Source organism: Tasmannia lanceolata, unplaced genomic scaffold (genome assembly GCF_043159265.1).
Source record: "Tasmannia lanceolata isolate RefF3 unplaced genomic scaffold, GAP_Taslan_0.1 ptg000018l, whole genome shotgun sequence".
Taxonomy (NCBI): Eukaryota; Viridiplantae; Streptophyta; class Magnoliopsida; order Canellales; family Winteraceae; genus Tasmannia; species Tasmannia lanceolata.
In genome coordinates, this window is record NW_027518695.1 from 14,857,996 (window position 1) to 14,882,528 (window position 24,533).

At 37.4% G+C, this 24,533-nt stretch overlaps 1 protein-coding gene across 1 annotated transcript; it reads left to right on the forward strand.

Annotated features, from left to right (window-relative positions):
• The first annotated feature begins 2,478 nt into the window (after positions 1 to 2,478).
• Positions 2,479 to 2,937, forward strand: LOC143850086 (uncharacterized). The gene has a single exon (XM_077359398.1). It carries the CDS (start codon positions 2,479 to 2,481, stop codon positions 2,935 to 2,937), a length of 459 nt encoding a protein of 152 aa, XP_077215513.1.
• Positions 2,938 to 24,533: the final 21,596 nt, after the last annotated feature.

Here is a 24,533-nt window from a genome sequence, read left to right on the forward strand (position 1 = left end):
GTAGTTCTTATATGGCTTGTGTGTTGAAAATGGTAGCAAAAAATGACATGGTTTTGGGGCTTAAAAAGATTTCATGATCATGGTTTTCCTTTTTCTGGATCTAGGGTTTCATGATCAAGGTTATGGTTTATTGATTTTACCTATTAAATCGAATGGATTCCTTCTTGATGAAGGTTTTGAATTTTCTGGATCTCTACATATTTCAAGTGCATTTTCTCAATTTGAGTTCCAAAATTTCTTTAAAATAGGATTCTTCTGAGTTTTTCTTATTTCCGATAATGTTGAATGTTTCAGTTTCAATTACTCTTCATGATTTGAACTTTAGTGATTGTGTACTTTTATTTTTCTCTAGGCTTTCTCTGAGAGATACATCTCTGAATTTTTCCTAATCTAATCATAAGTTTCATGAAAGTATCTTAGTGAGTTCAAAATCACTCCATTTTCTAAAAGCTTTTTGTTGTGCATTCTTTAATTCTATGAAAGCTTATGAAATTATTATTTCCCATGACTATGCTTATTGGTCTTTAATTAACAGATCCGTAACATTTGGGTTTCTTTTGTGCTTAGTTTTGAGGATTATTTCTCAATTGCTGAGATGTAATAGATATCCACATTTTCCTATCTTTGTGTCTCAACAAAATTGAAAACCGGTTTATCAATTGTTAAAAAAGAGAAAAAGAAAAATATTGAAAGCTTGTTCTAAATATTATTTTGCTACGTGTTATTCTTATTTTCTCCTTTGTTTCAAAAATTCAAAAGAGACTCCTATTCAAATTTCCAATCTAATGTTTTGTGTCTTTCTCTTTTGGCACACTCAAGTTTTTGTGAGGCACCCACTAATTGTGCCTTTGCGTGAATACGAGAATTTGTTTTGATTTTGTATATAAAATCGGAAATGTACAAGGCTTAGGTTAGGTTTTTGTGTATGGGACTTAAATCTAAGAATTAGGTTTCTGATAGTATTAATGTGGATTGTCAGTTAAAAATGACAGTTTTGTAGGAAAAATTATTAGCTATTTTGGTAGATATTATAATAATTTATTGATTATTAGCTATTTTGCTCGAGCAAATTCCTAGCCTGGCGTGTGTCCAAAACTGATTACTAGACTCAAATTTACATTTACTTTTGAGTCCAATAATAGGTTTGGGACTCACAATCTGTTATCAAAATCAAACGGGGCCCAAACCTTATGCTTTATTTGGATTGCCAAATTCAGGAATATATTGGAGTCGATGCCCTATTTCAGTTCCTAATCAGGTTCCAATAAACTCAATGTAAAAATATTAAAATAAAAAAGAGGAATTCTAGATTCAAGGGCGCCCTTGCAAATAGAGCGAAAAGGGCTCTCCCTTTGGTCCACATCATGTTTGCAACCCAGATTTTTTCCTTTTAAGCACATTTAAATGATGTGGACCAATTGGAGCAACCTTTCAGCTTTATTTTGCATGGGCGCCCTTGAGTCTACTGTTCCTCAATAAAAAACTAATTCTTAAAAAGGGAAAGATAGACTGAAGGGCGCCTTGCAAAAAAACCAGTTACAAGGGTGCTCCTATTGCTCCTTATAATCCAAGTGCATTGATGATTACAGTTGTCAACGTTGCATTTTTTTTTGGAAATATTATCAGCACTACTGTATTTTGATGAAGGGCACTCCTCACTTTATTAAAAGTACGGTATGGCCGCACCATAGGATGATCCAAACCGTCCATTAGATGTACCACAGTCTAAATAGGTTGTGCCCCAAAAATTATTTTCATAGGTTGATCCTAACCCTCCTATCTATAGAGGTTTATGATCAACCCTCTATCCTTCAGATCAGAGGGTTAGGATCAACCTATGGAAATTATTTTTGGGGCACTACCTATTTAGAGTGTGGCCCATCTAATGGATGGTTTGAATCATCCTAGGGTGCCGACCATACCATACTTTTAATAAAGTGAGAAGTGTCCTCATCAAAATACAAAATACAGTAGTGCTGACAACATTTCCCTTGTTTTTGTGCAATTTTCTTGCTGGGGACCAATGAGGGCGCCCTTGTGACTGTTTTTTTGCAAGGGTGCCCTTCAGTCCATCATTCCTCTCAAAAAAAATCTAATAAAAATCTCATTCCTCTCCGAAATAACATGGAAGAAACAGATTCCAACATTTCCCCTTTCATTTTGCTTATTTCTATTCTACCTCTAATTCTGTTCGTTTTTTCTTCCAACCAGCCATGACTCATGAGGAATTGCAACGGGAACGCACGTGAAATCCAAATATATCTTGTTGGATACGGAAACCCACGCCAAATCCTTACATATATCTTCATAGATACGGGGGTATGCCTATTCTTGCCATCATAAAATCTTTCCCGATTGTGAGAGCATAGTTTCGCCCACTCTTAATTGAAGAATGCCAAACTAAAGGGCGTACTTTCAATTATCAGCTAAAAGAGCTCTCCCATAGTCCCACCCAAGTGCATTAATAACCGACCAAACATGGCTTCTTACAACAGCAACAACAACACCACCTACCGACAGAGGCTTACCAACGAAGAATGGAGGCTAGAGAGCGAGATTATTCGAATAATCGACAGTGGGAAGACCGAGTCTCTAAACCCGAATTCTCCTCAGGGCGTTACAATTGGAGGTCACCATATGTACATTGCATTCTATGATGAGAGGGCTTCAGACTATCGGGTGTGGCAGTGGCACGGACACATAATCCTCTCCAATGACCAAAATGAGTATAGGCGTGAATACATTTACGGTCATTATTATGAGAGAATGGAATTCAAATTCGGCGGTAATGACGAAAATGAGAATGACGATGAGGAGAATCAGAAACGGAGCCCAGCAATCAATTTGGGGCTGGGCAATCTGATTGGCGATGCTGTGAGTTCGTCTAGTGGTCAGATTCTTCACCGGAATCGGAATTTGGGTTCATCATCTAAATAAGCTATAGGGTTTTGTCTCTGTATTTTTTCGATTTACTGGAGGAGGTGGTTTGAGGTTGTATTTTGTTTGTGATGGGGGGTTAAAAACACACTGGTTGGGGTTTCCATAATCTTACAGTTTTCTCTTAAATGAGATTAATAAATTTGTCCCCATATAAAGGTTTTTTTTGTATAAATTAATTTTGGTTTATTTTCAGTTTCTTGGAATTTTGTAGTAATATGCATGCTCGTTTGTTTGATATTAACATTCATAGGCATGTAAAGATGAGAAGTGGAAGAACTCTCCTGGAATGTGAATGTGACCATGGTCTAACCATAGGTGTTACTTATCCACATTTATGGTTAGATAATAGAACATATTTCGACTGGCAGGGACATTTTTTTGGAATATTCCCACAACTTCTCTATAATAATTTGTAGATTTATTCGAGTTGCCTTGACCTAGATCCAAATATCAATGCTGAAAATTCCAGACGTTGATGATAATAGTTGTATGAAAAGATCTCTTATTTAGCGAGAACATTTGCTTGTAATACTAACATTAAGTTACAAGTTGGGAGAGATGCTTAAATGCCCAAGAAAAGATAAAGTTCCCAACTTCCTCTTGTTTTTCCCTTCTTTGCTATAAGATTTCATCATGGTTATACTGCATTTTTCCAGACCCTTGTGTAAAGCACTAAATAGCTGTCAGTGTTTGACTTGTTAATGTCTAATAAAACGTTGCATTGGAGAATAACACATAGTTATTTGCATTTGAATTAGTTCCTGGCACCACAAGATAATGGCCACCAAGTCATTTTTTATTTTTAATCGGATTAATATGTTTGTCCCCACAATACCAATTTTTTAAATACATAAATGAATTATGGTTTATTTTCAATTTTTTGGGATTTTGTAGTAATTTGCATGTCCATTTGTTTAATATTAAGATTCGTGGGCGTGTAAAGATGAGAATTGGAAGGTGTTTACTTGTACATATGTATGTGGTACTATGGTTAGATTGTAGAACTCTCTAAAACTGCAGAGCATGGTATAGCCATAGTTATTACTACTTTAAATTTCATTATTGTTGGAAATTAATTCATGTAGTGGTTGAGAAGAAGATAAGAAGATGCTTCAAGGCGAGTAAACGCTCTCCTTAAGACGATATTCGCCCCCACCAGTAGTGTGCAGGGAGGTATATATGCTTAGATGCCCAAGAAAATATAAAGTTTGCAACCTCCTCTTGTTTTTACCTTCTTTGCTATTAGCGTTCATCACGGCTATATTGCATTTTTTTCAGACCCTTGTGTAAAGCACTATATAGTCGGCAATATGTGAATGTCTAATAAAACGTTTGCATAGGATAATAACTCGATCATGGGTATTTGCGAATGATTAAGTTGTTCCTGGCACCACAAGATAATGCCAACCAAGTTGTTCACTTGTTTGAAGTGATAAAGGACTTTATTTTTGGCAATGCATATATGATAGACAAAGGTTCACTTGGTTTCTTTAAATTAAGGATTTGTCATCCATAGATGGTATGACACTTGGAAATTCATTGTTCAGTAGGTGAAGGTGCCCTTTTGGGAACTAATGTTGGAGAACCTTCTTTTTTTTTTTTTTTTCCATCCACGAGCTTTTTGGTTGCTTATTAGAGGTATGTGCACCTATGGTCGTCAAAATTCAGCTTGGCATTTGGAATTAACGCACTCATCATTATGGGTCACACAAAGCTTAATGTTCTCTGTGGCAATCAATTTAAAAAATGGGCCACAAAAAGTAATGCTATGCCACTCCAAAATATTTGCATAGAATGGTACTCCTAAAATTGCAGTGTCTAACACTTCCCCTGCTTGAGTTGGTGCACGAATATCTTTCTGTTTATTGCAGTCATAGGGAACCCTATTCAGAAAAAGGGCCACAAAAAGCAATGCTATGTCATTCCAAAATATTTGCTGAGAATGGTACTCCTAAAATTTCAAAAGTGCAACACTTCCCCCCTCAAGTTGGTGCATGAATATATCTATGTATATAAGTATCTTGCATTCATAGGGAACCCGATTCAGGAAGATATGATAGCTGTTTTCATAAAATATGTGCATAAATTAATGACTCTCTTCGTGTTTCAATAATTTTTAGCATATTGTCTATCTTATGAGCTTAGAAATAGTCAAGTCAATAACTTGTTTTATGGTTCTTAATGATGTAGAACATCCTTAAACCATGTACAGCGTTCAAGGCTGAAAGGGAAAAAGAGACGGAAGAGAGAGAATAAAAAATAATAAGTTCTCTAATTCGTTGACTTTGGAGGACTGTAAATATTTTATTTTATTTGTTGACTGAGGGAATATTTGGGTATTGATTTCAGTTTAAGGCACTTTGTTAAGAGGTTTTTGTTAAGAGGTTTTTATATGGTGGCCGACCGTCAAACAACAAGAGAGAGACAGAGAAAAAAACCTCCTCCTTAATATTTGATCCAGGCCAAATACCCTTTTTTGACTTTTACCTTTATCAAAAATCAAAGTGTTTGATTTTTTCTCTCTCCGCCCTTTATATGTAAAGGGCGGCCACCATATAATTTCTCCTTTTTTTTAAATCTAGAACTGGGCAGTATTCATTATGTGAAAAATTAAAGTTATAGTCCCAATCTGATCTCAGTTCCAGATCCCACCTTCGGATCAATTTGAAACTTGGATGTGTGGATGGTGCTTGAAAGGGATTCTAGAATTTGAAGCAAATCTAGTTGTTAGTTCAATGGGTAGGATTGCATGACTAGGACTGGTTGCAGAAACTAAAAACTGAAGAAATGAATGTAGAGAATAGAACAAGAGATGGAGGAACTTTCGTAGGATAGATGCCGACAGGGCATCACATGTAGGTATCCCATGACAAATAGGGGAGAAGGTTGTTATAGCATGTTGGTGCCTGCCATTTTTTACACTTCATGTTTTGATAGCTGGGGTCCACCATCTCCCTCACAATTTACACCTTTGTAGTGGGCCACTATTTAAAACTCATGTTCTTATGGGCGGGGCCCACTATTTTACACCCTATGGCCGAAGATTGTTCGTGATTTAACTGAGATTTTATATGTTGAGTGCGTTTAGTCCAGTATTTTTCAAAAGTACTATGTAACCCACTTCATAGGATGATCCAAACTGTTCATTTGTTGGGCCACAGTGTAAATAGGTTGCACCTTGTAAATCGTCTCCATAGGACGATCCAGATTGTGACAACTGATGGTGAGGGCCTCGGCCGTTTATTGGCCCAAATTTTCTGAAAAAGTTTGTAAAGGAAAAATATTCTTAAAATTTCTTTCTCTTTTACACACGAAAAATATAATGTGAACCAACCCAATTCAATTTTTACTTGAGATGGCCGTTTGATTTATGATAATATTCCTCTAAATTAAACATAATAATATTATTTTCCGCCCCTCATAGTGCTAATTCCTAGCTCTGTCCCTCATGTGAATCCAAAACTAAATATTGGACTCAAATTTACATTTTACTTTTGAGACCAAAAATCGGTTTGTTACTCACATGGCCTAAAAAAATCTAATACAAAATTCATTTAGAAATCTTCGGGGTGAGAAACAGATTCTAACATTTCCCTTTTAATTCTCCTCGGTTGACATTTCTACCCCTAAATCTGTTCATTTTTTCAAACTAAAAAGTAACCCGGAATCGGAATCGGATTTCGATTCCAGTTCTTCATTACTACAATGGAATCACAAGCAAAATCCTAATGTATATCTTTTTAGGATACGGCCCATACGAGTCTGCCAATTCCGGTGAATCGAAATTTTCCACCTCTAAAACCTAATGGGCAAATCTCAACACCAACTCTTTCCTCTCTCAAACCCTGGAAGATTTCCTTCAAGAAACCAATCCCGTGAAGAGAATGACCAAGCAGAGAAAACCCAGCTCTCCAAAGAAGAATCAAAGCTCAAGAGAGAGATCATTCGGATAATCGGCAGTGGGAAGACTGAAACCCTAAACCCTAATTCTGGGCAGGGCGTTACAATTGGAGAGAGCCACGTCTGTGTTAGATTCCATGAAGAGAGGGATTCTGATTATCGCGTCTGGGAGTGGCACGGTCACATAAACCTATTCAACAAAGAAAATGGGTACTTGCCCCAATATATTTATGGCAATTACTTTGAGAGAGTGGAATTCAAATGCTGCGATAAGGAGGAGAAACAGAAACCGGCATAAGGTATATATAAATAGGTTTTACTGTATGGGTATGGTTAAGATTCTGGGTTTAGTTTGGTGGTATTGACAGTGAAGGGATTTTGAATAGTGATTTTAATTTTAAATGGGATGATATAAGTTTTTTTTTTATATAGATGAATTGTGGTTTATTTTCAGTTTCTAGTAATTTGGGTGCTCGTTTGTTTGATGTTAAGATTCATAGGCATGTAAAGATGAGAACTGGAAGGTGTTTATCTGTACATATGTATGGTATATTTATGGTACTGTGGTTAGATTATAGACCCATGAGCATTGATGATTGATCCAATCGAGATTGTGGTGTATCTCAGTTGGTTGGTTCTTTGTGTTGCAACCAAAAGATTGTGGGTTCGATGCCAACCCTTACCTACCAAGAAATAATAATAACAATCCAAGCCCATTTGGTAATGAGGTTCTAATTTGTGACAAAACCAAATTGGTGAGTCGTTATTGTTCGTCCTATTAGTATTACATATGCCAAGAAGAGGGCTCATTTTCAATGTCTAGGTAACTTTCAATGATGCTTCTCACACGCCTCCTTTCTACTTTCTTTAGAGTTTTTCCCTTCCCGCATTTTCTCTTTTCTAAACACCTTGCTTCATGCTTCCCGCATCGTTTCACACACTCTCTTTCCACGTTTGTAGCTATGTGTTTTACTTCTTTTCATGCTTTTTTTCCCTCTCTTTTTATCTTTTTCATGTTATTTTGCATTTTCTCTGATGTATTTGATTTTGACATTCATTGAGCTGGGCCCAAGTATCCATGGATATCAAAATTTTGAATTTTTTAGTTATCAGTCTTTGCTCTTTTTCTTGTTATTTTTTAGTTCCCATTTATTTTAAAATATTTGAGGCATTATCATGTTAGGAGAACATATAGACATTCCAACAGTTGAAAGCCTAATAGTAAGACAATAGCCATGCCAACAAACATTACAAACAACATATGAGTTATCATTAGAAATCTAACTGTAGAAGAATCCATAAGTTGGCCAATACATGTCAGTTTAGCCATTGGACAAATACAGTGCCCAATTGGATATTCAAAAGCCTTCCTTGAGACACGTTTGCTGGAAGTCAATTCATGATGGCTGAAGGAAGAGTTGGAGTGCAGAGGTAACTTCATCCCTACACCTTTTCATCTAAAAATAGCATAACCCATATTACACACATTCTTCTGAATTGGTGAAGTCACCATGTCGGATTTCAATTCAGGATTCACTCTTTTATCTGTTTTTATTTTGCCAGATACCACTACCATAACTTCATAATCACCATAGGTATGAGCTTAAACCATTCTAATATAAGTTTTTTTAATATTAAATTAAAATATTATTTTTACTTAACTTACTAAAATTTTGAATTTTTTAGTTGTTATAAGTTAAACCACATTATTATGTAAAAAAATAAAATTTGAGAATTGATTAAAATAGTTTGGACTTTGAAGAATCCACAAATGTTCTCACTAAGCTTAATGTTCTCTATGGCAGTCAATTTCAAAGTAGGCAACATGAGTGTCTTAGGCTATGAAATGCCACAAAAGCAATGCTATACCACTCCAAAATAATTGCATAAAATGGTACTCCCAAAATTACGTAGACTGGTACTCCTAAAATTGCAAAGTGTCTAACAGTCCTCACCCCCCTCACCCACCCACCCACCCAAGTTTGTGCATGAATATATTTGTGTTAATGCGTTCATAGGGAACCTGATTAAGAAAAAAAGCCACAGAAAGCAATGCTATGCCAGTCCAAAATATTTGCATAGAATGTTACTCCTAAAATTGCAAAAGTGTAACACTTTACCCGTCAAGTTGGTGCATGAATATCTCTATGTCTATTGCATTGATGGAAAATTTGATTCAGAGAGATATGACAAATGGTTGATTACCATAAAATATGTCCATAAATTAAAAAATGTTCCTTTTTTAAATAACTTTTAGCACTTTAACTATGCTTAGAAAAAGTCAGGTCAATAACCTGATTTCTGGTTCTTAATGAATTATGTAGACCATCCTTAATCCATGTACAATGTTCAAGGCTGAAATCGAAACATAGAAGAGAGAAAGAAGAAAAATTAAAGTGTTCTCTAATTGGTCGACTTTGGAGGACTATAAATATTTATTTGTTAACTGAGGGAAAATTTGGGTATTGACTTCAGTTAGAGGGACATTTTTAAAATCCAGAAGTTAGGTGGGCAGAAATAAGAAATCTGCTTAATCTATGAAGTTACAGATCTGATCTCCCCCAATTTGAAACCTGACAGTTGGATGCAGTTCAACACTAAGAATGCCCTAAAGTTTCATCAAGATCTGACCCTTTGATCATTGAATTGGGCAATATTCATAGATCTGTGAAAAATCAAAGATTCCTAATCTGCTCTCAGACTCAGATCCCACTGTCATATCAGTTTGAAGCTATTTGAAACTAGCAGCCGGTTGAAACTAGCAGTTTATATATTCATAGATCTGTTGAAACTGTGTTTTTATATATGCCTAGCAGCTGGTTGAAACTAGCTGTTTATAGCTATTGGGGGAGCCATGAAATAACTAGTTTTGTGCAGTTTGCCTGTATAAGGGTGTTCTAATCCCTTGGGATAGTATATAACACCCCAAAACGTGATTGGATGATATTAAATAGTGATTAATACCTTTGTGCCTCAAAGTGGTGAACCTTGTAGGGATTAGACCTTAGGCTTCAGTTTGTATATTCTTTGAGACTGGAAACTTGCAGTGAGTGATCTTGTTGTATTTGCAATGTTAGAGGCTTTGTATTTTTTCTTTTTCATTACATTGTATTTGGAAAGTATTTGGAGATGCGGAGCGTATTCCGAGACGCAGAGCCATCTCTGAAGGCGAGTGTTGGGAGACGCAGAGCCATCTTCGTCAGCAAGTGGTGAGGCACGGAGCCACCTCGCTGTAATTGGTTTGATCTCATCGTTAAGAAGATTCAGTTATTGAAGCTACCAAGGTTTTTGGTGGAGTGGATGTAGGTCCGGAGACTTGGACCGAACCATTATAAAAATCTACGTGCACTCTATTCTCTTGCTTCGTACTTTTGCATCTTAATTTTTATCTTCCTTGCATTAGCTGTCAAAATTCTTCTTCGGATACAACTTTCAATTAATCTTCTAAAATTTACAAAACCCAATTCCTCCCCTCCCCCCCCCCCCCCCCCCCCCCACCTGGGTTGCCGCCTGGGCCTCACAGTATTTTTCAAGTCTTCAGATTAACCAATGCGTTTTAATGCTGGCTTGATGCGCACCACAAATCCTCTCATGAACTTCAGCCATTACCACCATGACTTCCTCTATTCCTAAGAATTTTAGGATTAGATGTGAGTCCAAAACCAAATATTGGATTCAAAGTTACATTTTACTTTTGACACCGATGATCGGTTCGGGACTCACAATAAGACGTTAACAAAATCTAAAACAAACTGGTCCTAAACCATAGGCTATGTTTGGAATGCCAAAATTAGGAATTGTAGTCCACATCCTATTTCAATTCCTATTTTGGTTCTCTATAAACTCAATGTTAAAGAAATTTAAAAAAAAAAAGTAATTCAAAAAAATCTAGTAAAAATTTCATTCTAGAATTAAAATACCACATCTTGGGGTGGGAAACACATCTCCCCTTAATTATATTAAGATGTCATTTCTACCCCTAATTATGTTCATATTTTCAAACTAATTAGGCCATGTTTGGATTGTAGGAATTTTCTGGAAAAGTTAGGAAAGGAAAAATATTCCTAAAATTTCTTACATTTTTATTTATGAAAAATATAACATGAACCAACCCTATTAAATTTTTAATTAAGATGGACCTTCGATTTATGATAATATTTTCTAAATTAACCATAACAATATCATTTCTCTTTAAATCATGGAAAGAAATTTCCCGAAGAAGAAATTTCCCACAGAAATCTTTTTCTTACATTCCAAACAGGGCCTAAAGGTTACCCGAAATTAGAATCAGAATTGGATTCCGATTCTAGTGCCTCATTCTTGCAATGGAATCGCAAGCAAAATATATATCTTGGAGGATACGGGTACGTTAATTCTAACGCCTTTGAAACACACGTGAATCCTTAACATATCTTCGTTGATTCGGGTATGTTGATTCTTGCGATCTAAAAAAATCCTAAAAAAATCTTTGTTAAATCCGCTATTTTTTGTAGCGATGACGCATTATAAATAGCTTCACCATCAAAAGAGAGGAGAAACATAGCACAATGAGTTCTTCTTCCAACATCAACAACCTCTCCTTCGACCCTCCCTATCTCAAAACCAATTCCTTTCCTTCCCTTGCCAGAGCTTGGAAGATTTCCAAAAAAAAAAAAACCAACCTCATTCCTTACATCCCACAATCTTTATACAAATCCTATAATTGGGCAAATTGTGAAAGCATAAGCATGGCTTGGAATCTAACCACTATGCGAATTCCTATCACCGACCAGATCACTTAGCCCCAAACTACTTCCTTTCCTCTGTTTCCGTTTCTCCTTATCATTCTGGTTCTCATCAGTACTGCTCAATTTCAAATCCACATTCTCAAAGTAATTACCGTAAATGTATTCATGCGTATACCCATTTTCTGGTGAAGAATCTGATACCCATTTTCCGGTGAAGAATTCGACCACTGGACGAACTCCCATTGCCGATCAGATCTCCCAGCCCCAAATTCCCGCCTCGTCTCCGTTTCTGTTTCTCCTCCTTTTTGTTCTTATCATCGTCAGAACCGCTAAATTCGAGTTCCACTCTCTCATAGTATTGTCCATAAATATGCTACTACGTATACTCATTTTCTTGATCAAAGAGGATTATGTGGCCATGCCACTGCCACACTCGATAATCTCTTTCTTCATGGAATCCAACGCATATGCGGTGATCTCCAATAGTAACACCCTCCCTAGAATTAGGGTTCAGGGTCTCGATCCTCACGTTATCAATTCTCCGAATAGTCTCCCTCTCTATGTTCGATTCTTCTTTGGCAAGCCATTGAAGGTTGTTACAAGAGGAGTTGTGGAGGCTGTTGTAAGAACTCATGTTTGCTCTGTTATTAATGAACTTGAATGGGAGTGCAGCTTTAGCTAATATTTGGAAGGGCGCCATTTAGTTTGGCGTTCCTAAATATATAATACGCCAAAATATGCACTCACGATCAGCAAAGATTTTACATGTGTCCAGAAAGATACAGGTAAGGCCCTACTAGTTTTGGATTCTGAGCACAGACGGAGCGAATGGGGGGAATTGACCCCCGATAATTTTTTGGAGGAGTTTTACCTACTTACTTAAAATGAATAAATTACCTTTACCCCTCTTTGATTTTAATTTACTGCAAAGAGAGACACAATTCTAATTCATTTCCAAAACCCATTAGCGGAAAATTTTCCTTTTCAAAATGGATCTCCATTCCCATCTCTTTAATTTTCCCTCTCACAAGGCATCTAGTTTCCCCTATCCGACGATGACGGCTAAGCCTTGAGGTATGCTCTCTTTCTCTCTCTCTCTCTCTCTCTCTCTCTCTCTCTCTCTCTCTCTCTCTCTCTCTCTCTCTCTCTCCACACACACACACACACACACACAAACCCCCTATTGAATATGGCAGTACTTGTATAGCTCATGTGTCAAAAATGATGGTTTCTAGGGGAAAAAGGATTAGCGAAAATTGATCATGGTTTTGGGGCCTAAAAAGATTTCATAATCATGGTTTTCATTTTATTTTTTTGGATCTAGGGTTTCATGATCAATGTTGTGGGTGTTTTTTTTACTGGATTTTACCCATTAAATTGAATAGATTCCTTCGTGCTGCAGGTTTTGAATTTTCTGAATCTCTGCAAATTGTCAAGTGCATTTTTTCAATTTGAATTCCAAAATTTATTGAAAATAAGATTCTTCTAAGTTTTTCTTAGTTCTGACAATATTGAATGTTTCACATTTAGTTACTCTTGATAATTTTGAACTTAGGTGGTTGTGTAATTTTATTTTTCTCAGAGGCTGTCTGTGAGAGATACATCCTGAATTTTCCCTAATCTAGTCATAAATTTCATGAAAATATCTTAGTGAGTTCAAGATCACTTCATTTTCTAAAAGTTTTTTGTTCTTCATTCTTTAATTCTAAGAAAGCTTGTGAAATTATTATTCCCAATGACTATACTTTTAGTTCTTTAATTAATGGATCCGTAACATTTGGGTTTCTATTGTGCTTAGTTTTGAGGATTATTCCTCAATTGCCGAGATTTAATAGATATCTGCATTTTCCTATCTCCGTGTCTCAACAAAATTGAAAACCATTTTTTATCAAGTGTTTAAAAAAGGGAAAATATTGAAAGCTTGTTCTAAATCCAGTAGTTTCAAAAATTCAAAAGAGACTCCTATTCAAATTTCCAATCTAATGTTTTGGGTCTTTTTCTTTTGGCACACTCAAGTTGTTGTGAGCCACCCATTAATTGTGCCTCGGCTCGAATAAAAGAATTTGTTTTAATTTTGTATATAGAACCGGAATATGTGAGGCTCAGCTTAGATTTTTGTGTTTGGGACTAAAATCTAAAAAATAGGTTCACGTTAGTATTAATGAGGATTGTGTCTCAAAAATGGTAATTTATAAGGAAAAATGATTACTTATTTTGGTGGATATTATAATAATTTTCTGATTGTTGTATAAAAATCATTCGATGGAGCAAATTCCTAGCCTAATGTGAGTCCAAAACTAAATTTGGACTCAAATTTACAATTACTTTTGAGTCCAATAATAGGTTTGGGACTTACTATCCATTAACAAAATCTAAAACAAAGGGGGCCTAAAAAAATAAAAAATATAAGAGGGACGCTAGACTGAAGGGAGCCCTTGCGAAAACCATTTACAAGGGTGCCCCCATTGGTCTATCTCAAGAAAGTACATTTATAGTGGCACTGAAAATTAGGGAGCCCTTCCAAAAACCAATTACAAGCACTAATGGGGGCGCCATTGTAACTTTTTTTTTTTTCCGCAAGGGCGCCCTTCAGTCTATCATTCTGATTAAAAATTTCATTCCACAAAATCAGAATACCCCATATTGGGGGCCAGAAACAGATTCCAAAATTTCCCTTCAATGTCATTCCTACCTCTAATTCTGTTCTTTTTTTTTCCCAACCAGTCATGCGGAATTGCAAGGAACGCACGCGAAATCCAAATATATCTTGCTAGATGCGGAATCCCACGCCAAATCCAAATATATCTTGCTAGATACGGAAACCCACGCGAAAATCCTTACATATATCTTCGTGGATACGAGGATGCCTTTTCTTGGCATTTGGACCATTATATATATATTGAGGAATGCCAAACGAAAGGGCACCCTTGCTAAAAGGACACTCCCATTCAAGTACATTAGCAACCGAGCAAACATGAGTTCTCACAACACCCACCACAACCCATTCTCTAACAACCTTCAAAGGCTTGCCAATGAAGAATTGAAGCTGGAGAGGGAGATTATTTGGAGAATAGAAAGCGGGAGGATCGAGACCCTGAACCCTAAGAATGATGAGGAGGAACAGAAACGGAGACGAGGCTGGAATTTGGGCCTGGGATATCTGATCGGCGAGAGTTCACTAGAATCGGAATTTGGGTTCATCGAAATAAGGTATAGGTTTTTCTTTCTGTATTTTTTTTTATAGTGTTGTAATGGGGTTAATATATTTGTCCCCGTATAAAGTTTTTTTTTAATATAAAATAATTGTGGGTTATTTTCAGTTTCTTGGAATTTTGAAGTAATATACATGCTCGTTTGTTTGATATTAAGATTCATAGGCATGTAACAATGAGAAGTGGAATGTGTTTACTGTACAATGGTTGCAATATAGAATTTCTAAACTGGCAGAGGAGTTTCTAGTAATGTGAATGTGAGTATGGTCTAACCATAAGTGTTAATTATCCACATTTAAGGTTAGACAATAGAATGGTACTCCTAAAATTGAAGTGTCTAACACTCCTCACTCCTCCATCCACCCAAGTTGCTGCATGAATTTCTGTGTTTTTTGCGTTCATAGGGAACATGATTCAGAAAAAGGCCACAAAAAGCAATGCTATGCCACTTCAAAATATTTGCATAGACGGTACTCCTAAAATTGCAGATCACTCCCCCCCTCAAGTTGGTGCATGAATATCTCTATGTCTATTGCGTTCATGGGAATATCTCTATGTCACCGAGGTATCCCACGGCATCACACCTTAGGTTGATCGGTTGGAGAATTGCTCATCCAAGGCTTGCACAGAGCAAATGGGCTTATTCATAGCATTCATATCTCCTCTCAAAAATAGGAAGAAGGCCTTACACGTATAGACCCTTAAACTATGACTAATTAGGACTCTAATTTGCTTAAAACTTGGACTCTTCAATTTACTAAAACATTACATGGTCTCTCCCACTTAAAATTTCCGTAATACACTCTTAGACTAAATAAAAGACTTTTAACTCTTGTGATGGGCTCCATCTTCCTAGTTAAGGAGGATATCATTTCCCTTTGTTTGTCTTTTTTTCCCTAAATGTTGTTGCATTTTCATCAACCTTTTGTTTGTCTTTTTCCCATAAAAGTTGCTGCATTCCATCTCCTCTTGTCTGTCATTTCCTGAAAATGAAGCCATTCTCAGGAAAAAGACAACCAAAAGGGAAATGATTGCATGGCTCTCTATATGTATGTGTGTGGTTTTTGACATTTTAGTCTGTGACTAACTTGAATTTTCTCTAATCAGGGAAATAACTTTGATCACCATTGATATCTTGGTGGAGACGTGTGATATTATCGGAAATCCTGAGATTTTTAGGGGACTTCACACAGGCTTCAATGCAAACTCGCCAAAGGATATTGAGCAGTTTGAAGCAGAAAGAGATGAGTTGATTCGGGTGCATGAAAGGAAGAAGACTGAACTGAGGCGCAAGTATTTGGAGGAAGAGGTGGAACTTGAGAAAGAATTCAAGGAAACACTCACTCAACTTATGGAGAGCTTTGTTTCCCCACCTGATCCTCAGCAATTCTACAATCAACAGCCACAGCTGGGAGGGACACTCTTTCATTCCTATGGAAAGAATTCAAGGAAACACTCACTCAACTTATGGAGAGCTTTGTTTCAGGGCTGATCTTGTAGGTTAGTCTCATAATTGGACACTTATGTGTAATCAGTACAATTGATGTTGTAGGCCTAGCTGAACATCCGATGCCAATAGACAATTTTTTAAGAAATAACAAATTTGAAATAGATGGGGCTATTAGGCTCCTTCCTAACACACACTCTATAGATCAAGGGTTAGGATCATCCTATGGAAATTTTTTTTCAGGAATTTTAAATTCCCCAGTTTGGTTTCACCCCTTACGAAACCCATAAATTCCAATGACACTTTCTACCTCTTGCCTCAAATCCAGCTGAAGCTGCTTCTCTTGTTAATTTTGGACTTGAAAATAAAGAGCTATTGTGTTGATTTTGGCCAACATAAATTCAGAAGAACCACGTATGGAAAAATCACTCTTATTGGCAAAGTTGTTGATTATAGAACATATCCCTTGTAATTTAGAAAGGACGAGAAACGAATGAGGGGAACGGGTGCAACTCGGGTCGGGTTGAGGCCAACACGAACCTGACCCGAGCAACCATTTGGTCAACCCGAACCCGACCCGATCCGAGGAACCCTTTTTGCCAACCCCAACCCGAGATTTTTACCTAAAAAAATTATTAAAAAAGTCGGTTCACTTGGGTCGAGTTGCCCAAGCCCTCAACCTGAACTCAACCCGGGTTGAGAAAACCCAACCCGACCCGACCCGAACTGAACTCAACCCAACCCGACTTTTTCCTGGGTTGAACCCGTCGGGTTCCGGTTGAGCCCGCCCAAGTTGCACCCCTATTGAAGGGTGTCAATTATGAAAATAAATTTCATATTTTCAGCCCCTGCCAAATACAATTAGGCATGATTTTAAGGCACGGTGTGCTCTGTATAGTTTTTCAGTCTATGATCAACCACAAAAAATACACATTACTAGAAATGATTGGTGTGATTTTGGGGCAAAAATCAAGAAAGGACATGTAGTTACTGTGAAATGAACGTTTTGGGCTCGAAAATTAGGAAGGGCTTCTTCAGACCCTCATTCACAGGAGCCTATGAGGGTTCCGTGACAGGAGAAACACGTGATTTTCCGACCTGTAGGTCCACTAACGTAAAGCGAGGAGTTGAGCCTGAACCGAAGTAACTTTCGGAAACATTTACTAGTATTCTAGGCCCATGCTATGCATTGATGTAAAATGATGGGCCTCACACCATCAAAACATGAGGGATAAAGTGGTGGGGTCCACCATGATGCATAGGTTTGGATAGAGATGGACCCTACATCATCAATAATATTAGGAGTAAATAGTAGGCTCCACCCTATGCATTGGTTCAGGTAGAGATGGTGGGTCCTACCCACCAAAACCTGAGATGTTAAATGGCAGGCCCCATCCCATAAAAAATACGAGGTGCAAAATGTTGGCCCCGTCCCATCAATAACATGAGATGTAAAATGGTGGGTCACACCCTATGTATGGGTTTGAGTGGAGATGGTGGCCCTACCACATGAAAACATGAGGTTTAGAATGGCGCGCCTCACCCATGCCAGGCATGATTATAAATTGTTGGCGCCAACCCCATCATAGCATGAAGTTCCGACCGTAAGTTCTATAGGAAGAACTCTAGTTGGCTTCTTGCCACCTCCCATGAATTGATGACCATGACTTTGGCCGGGATTAAATTTCTTTGTTCTTTTCCTAGTTTCCTCATCATAATGGACGGAATGATTTTGACCATTGCACCGTTGTCAACCAAGACCCTAGTTATAGGCCGACCGTTCACGTGGGCTTTAACATAGAGTGACTTAAGGTGGTTTTCCATCTCATCAGTCACTCGTTCAAACACAATCTTTGGTGCTTCACTATCATTATTCATCATAAATTTTGCTGTTTTCTCTATCTTTTCAATTGGCTCGTGGATGATTTCCAAATCCAAGATCTCAGAGATCTCTTCTCTTGGTATCTCAACATCATCTTCTACGTACGAAGGTTTCTCGGGTTGGTCCGGGTACAGTTTGGGCAGGATGCATACCACATTGACCACCACCTTGTCAGGCAGAGCTCTCAAGGTTCGGACTTGCCGCTCGAAGTCCCCATCCTTTGAATTGTACATTTTCACCCTCAACCCATTTGTACTCAGATTACCCAAGGTTCCTTCATTGGCAGTGATTCCTTCAGAGATCCCATTCTGGGGGCGCTATACCTTCCTTTGTCAGTCTTTCTAACCCATTGGAGCGGTCGAACCTTCATCGTTTGATCCTGACCAAACTCAATTTATAGTCTTCTGAAGAGTGCATGCTGCTGTTGCAACCTCCTTTTCTGAGTCTTGGTCAATGGCATAAGATCATGTGGGTACTGATAGAGACTGACTCGGGTTCATTATATCTAACTCTGAAAAGTTTGGAAGTTCCATATCCATAGGGATCTAGAAATTGATCACTCTGATCGTCATCCGAGTCCGGTATGCATTTGAACTTTGCTTTTCTAACCTTGTGTTTGCACCAATGACAAAGGGTCTTAAAACAATCCGTTTTAAACTTGCACATCCGTTTGGAGAGTTTCCTGGCATTATCAGGGGCTTCGTCAATTTCATTTTGAGTTAAACTGAAGAAAGTAAGGCTAACATTCCGGTCAAAAAAACACTATGTGACCGAAAGTTGTCCTTCGGTGGTGTCTCGGCCTTGCCCTCAGTCTCATTCCGATCCGGCACTTTGGTTGTTTTAACAATTGGGTTTTTCTTGGATTTCCCATATCTATTTTAGTGAGTTCAAGATCACTTCAATTTATAAAGTTTTTTATTGTACGTTCTTCATTTTATGAAAGCCTGTGAAATTATTATTCCCCACGACTATACTTTTTAGTCTTTAATTAACGGATTCTTAATTTTTGGGTTTCTAATGTGCATAGTTTTAAGGATTAATCTTCAGTAATTGCTGAGTTCTATCCAATAGATATCTTCATTTTCCTATCTCCGTGTCTCAACAAAATTGAAAACTTATTCTAAATAATGTTTTGCCATGTGTTATTATCATTTCCTCCTCTGGCAATTTCAAAAATTCAAAATAACCTCCTATTCAAGTTTTCAATCTAATGTATTGGGTATTTCTATTTTGGCACACTCATGTTGTTGTTAGCCGCACATTAATTGTGCCTTTGCGTGAATACAAGGATTTTGTTTGATTTTAGATGTAGAAACGGAATGTACATGGCTTAGGTGAAATTTTTGTGTTTGGTACTAAAATCTAAGAATTAGGTTTTGGGCAGGACAATATTACTATGGATTGTATGTTGAAAATGGCTGTTTATAGGGAAAAATATTAGCTATTTTGATAGATATTATAGTAATTTATTGATTATTGAATAAAAACCACCGTTTGCCCCTCGTGGAGCAAACTCCTAGCTCTGTCCTTGATGTGAGTCCAAAGCTGAATATTGGACTCAAATTTACATTTTACTTTTGAGACAAATAATCGGTTTGAGACTCACAATCAGTTATCACATTATAAAACAAGCTTGTCCTAAACCTTAGGCTGTGTTTCAATACCGAAATCTGGAATTGGAGGCCATGTCCTATTTCAATTCCTATGCTGGTTCCCTATAAACTGAATGTAAAAAATTAATTGAAAAAATCTAATAAAAATTTTACTCCGGAATCAGAATACCACATCTTGGGGGCGGTAAACACATTTCCCCTTTAATTTTGCTCCGATGTCATTTCCACCCCTAATTATGTTCATTTTTCGAACTTATTAGAGTTACCTAGAATTAGAATTGGATCCCGATTCTAGTGCCTCATTCTTGTAATGGAATCGCAAGTGAAGTATATATGTTGGAGTATACGAGTATGTTAATCCAATGCCTTTGAAACACACATGAAATCCTTAACGTATCTTTGTCGATTCGAGTATGCTGATTCTTGCAATCTAAAAAAACCCTAAAAAATATTTGTTAAATTTGCCATTTTTGCAGGGATGGCACATTATAAATAGCTTCACCATCAAAAGTGAGGAGAAATAGAGCACAATGAGTTCTTCTTCTTCCAACAACAACCTCTCCTTCAACCCTCCCTATCTCAAAACCATGTCCTTTCCTTCCCCTGTCAGAGCCTGGAAGATTTAACCATCCTCATTCCTTACATCCCCCAATCTTTATACAAACCCTATAATTGGGCAAATTGTGAAGGCATAAGAATGGCCATGGAATCTGGCCACCAAGCGAATTCCAATCACCGATTAGACTCCCAGCCCCAAATTCATGGAAACCCCAACAAGGGTGTTTTGAACCCCCATCACAAACAAAATACAATCTCAAACCACCCCCTCCAGTAAATAAAAAAATACAAGAAAATACAGAAAGAAAAACCCTATACCTTATTTCGATGATGAACCCACATTCCGATTCTGGTGAAGAATTCGACCACTGAACGAACTCGCATCGCCAATCAGATAGCCCAATGTGGACCCCGATCCGAGGATGGCGAGGGAACGGGTCCCTAACACCATCTAGGATCATCCACGTGAATGGAGAGCTCTACCAAGGAACTCTCGAAACGGTTGCCACCCTCATAGCATAGCACGAGTGGCGATGTAAAAAGAAAGAGATATGTCTTGATCAGGAGCCAAGGCTCGAAACCGAGACATACCTAAAATAAACTCAGAGTCGTCATCCATGGATATGCCATAGAACCCTAAAATCAAATCCTCTGTGCAATGGATAACCAGAAATATATATATATATGGGTTCATGCCGGGTTACGAATGGAGAAGGTCTGAGAGCACCCCCAATTCATCCGAGTGCAAGCACTTGGTCTCTTATGCCATTTTCATTAACTCCAAAGAAGTTTGGGTAAAAATCATGTGAAATGGAAACAATCATCAGGAATCGTCTACCTAAGCATGCATTTCTTGAGGATAAAGATAATAAACACACATAAAATAAAATGAAAGATGTGTCACCTAAGCATAGCTAGATTATGAGTGACAAGCTTAATGGGTGTCTAAGTTCTGATGTGCAAACACATGCAAGCTATAGCTAAAAGGTATAGGATCAGTACGAGAAAGTAAGAAAACACATCAAAACATATAATAACAACACAATAAATCCTAAGACTCTAAATGATTAGCCCGAGTCCTCGGATGGTCTGGTATTCATTCAAAGAAGCCTACGTATTCCCGCCTCCACGAGAATCAAGGCAACGTAGTTCTTCGCACCTATTCTAAGCTAGGATGCCTAAGACACCTAGACCTCTATCCTAGACTTGATCTAAAAGACCGGACCAGTTCTTAAAGTTTCTTGCACGATTATTTAAATTCCAGTGAATTGTGGATTTTATGACACCCTATATGCCCTAACTAAATGCAGATTAGCCTTAAGCTAATGTAAGTGGCTCCTACAACCTATGTGTAACTAGGCTGTGTTTTCTGAGGAAAACAAATGGTGGGCTAACGTATCCTACTCTAGTCATCACTCGGCGATGTGGATCGCCGACTGACCGGACGAAGGCGATCCTATAACTCTAGGACAGACCCCTAACTCTAAAACAAGCACACAACAAACAAACAAACAAACAACCTATCAAAAGAAACTCCTAACTCTGAAACTCTCTATTTAGGAGAAACTCCTAACTCTAGAGGAAGATCTTTTGAAAACAAGGTTTTAAAGGTTGCTTATTCAAAAGATTTAAAAAAATGCTATTTACAAAAGTTTGGCTGGACTTGGGATATAAATCCCAAGCTGCATTACGTACCTCGGAAGAGGATCAAGCCAACGTAGTTCGAAACAAACTCTCCTAATTACTACTTTTAAAACACTCAACACTTTAGGCTTTTTTTAAGGTTTTTCAAATATTTTTTATGTTTTAAATTTCTAATGTTTTTGAGTTTTAAACGTATTCAATGTTTTTGGTTTTAAAGCTTTTATATGTTTTTTGGATTTCGAATTTCTGATGTTTTTTAAATTTTTAATTTCTGATTTCACCCTTTTGGTCAAAGACCTAAGGGAAAATGCAAAGCAACACCCTAGGGTCAAACCCTAGGGCTAACAGGGGAAACCCCTAAACTGAATAAGCTAGCTATCAAAAGTAATGAGATGATCTAAGATCACAACTAAATAAAGCTTTAATAAGACTGTGCTAGTCTCTAAAGAAGAGAAAAGACACCAAAACTAAAGACAAACTCTCTCTAAAAATAATACCAAAAGCGAAGGTAAATGAGTTAAAGACTCTCGAATAACGCTCCTAAAAGGACAGATGAATCAAGGACTCTCTAATAACACTCTCTAAAGGACGAGCGAGTCAAAGACTCTCTAATAAAAAACACTAACGAAGATAAATGAGCCAAAGGCTCTCTAATACTACAACTTAAAGGAGGAATGAGTCAAAGACTCTCTAAAAGGAGCTGCTCTAATATAAGGCTGGGTAAGCCTTCTAAAAATGAAAACCCTCTAAATGAGACAAGGCTTGTCTCCAAATAGGGGCTCTATAAATGAGGCAAGGCATGCCTCCTATGGGTATACTCCCTATCAAACTAAAGGCAACCTCCCTGAGGGTAGGCTCTAAATGAGGCTTGTCTCCAAAGGAGCATGACCTAATGAGACATAGCATGTCTCCTAGTGATGACTCTATGAAGAACCCTAAAATGGAAGTAATCCCTTAACCTGCGAAAGTTCTAGGCAGGAAGGGAAGGGGTTGGGTCAAGAAACATTCCGTCATAGCCCTTCCCACAAAGACAGATTCCCAAGTGAAGAGAATCACTTCCCTTAGAAAAAGCCACTCCTAACAACTAGAAATGACTTCTAATTAAACAGGTTGCAGGAGACAGTCATATCATTTAAAACAAGTTTGGGGGAAACCACGAGAGGCGATATTCTGATGAAAATCCCTAATCATTGATAACAATGGTATTGATGTCAAGCTTTTATGAGAGTACTGAAGCAAAATATTCCATTATAATCTGAGCACAGGAAAACCAAACTACACTATTCAAATAATCGTGCTAGGATGTACTGTCACTTTCAAGGTCATACTTTGTTACTTTGTGCACTAGTATCCCATTACTATTGTCAGGTTGCTTGATTAACTGCTGAACCTCTATGAAGGAAAATGGCATCACAAAGTCTTAAACTTCAAAAATGAATGCCATTAAACATATGTTCAATGTCACCTCCAGGCTATCGTTAGAATATCACCTCCCATGGATTCTCTGAGCAACAACAAAATTGGTATACCATCTCAAAGTGAGGACAAGAATATTTTTGGGGAAATAGAACGCCAAGAAACATAAAGGCCCGACTCTTAGCAAATAAGATGAATCTCTAAAAGCACAAGTTTTAAACCTTTTGAGGAGAATTCAAGATTCAATATTGTGAAACTGGGCATGACAAACTATGCAATTCACATACACATGAGTACATGAGGTGTATGAAGATAATAGCAACCAACCCTCTATTCTATTACATTGATCTTCAACAGATTGGACAACGACAATTAATAACACAAGTTGGGAATTTAATTGACAACCAAGATAACCTGTTTTAGCAATAGCAATCATTCAAATTTATAATCATTTAGAATACTCTTGAAAAATATATAGTTTAAATCAAAGCAGAATGCAAGATCCATGAGTCCTCATGTAGAGGTGCAAAAATCACTTCAAGAATTACAAACACACAAATCACAAGGAAAGTCACAGACCGAATGACAGACCCATGACCATGCTCTAATGATATGGGGGGTCAAGTATCAGCCTTCCAATGTGATTAATCTCAATGAAGGCCAATCAACATGTAACTTGAAATAATACCATGTTCATGGTCTTCCCTGTTGTAAGGTGCTTATTAAAAACATGTGAAATTTGAACAAGTCCATGATCCAGCAACAATATTACCCAATCCAAACCAAACCACTAGCTTCAATTAAAACAAGAGTATCACTAAACTTTATCAGTTTATCCAGATTTCGAGAATCAAAAACACAGAATTAAAACAAGCTAAATAACAAACATATTTAGAAGCTCGATTATCTCGACACAAGCGCCAAAATCATAAGAATTCAGGGTAAATTCAAAGCAAAAGCTGTATTGAAGATGAACAGAGAAGATACCTGATTTTTTTTTTGTTGAATTATGCTTCTTACCTTCGCTCTTTCTTTTCTTAAGCTCACCTCATCAAGCAAACAGAGCTAATCCCCTTGATTTCTGCCAGAGCTCCGGCGGACTCACTAAAGAAGGAGAACACATATTCCTTCTCTGCCAAACCCCAATTGAAGAAGGGAAATCTCCGGATCTACTTGGGATAAGTAAAGGATGGT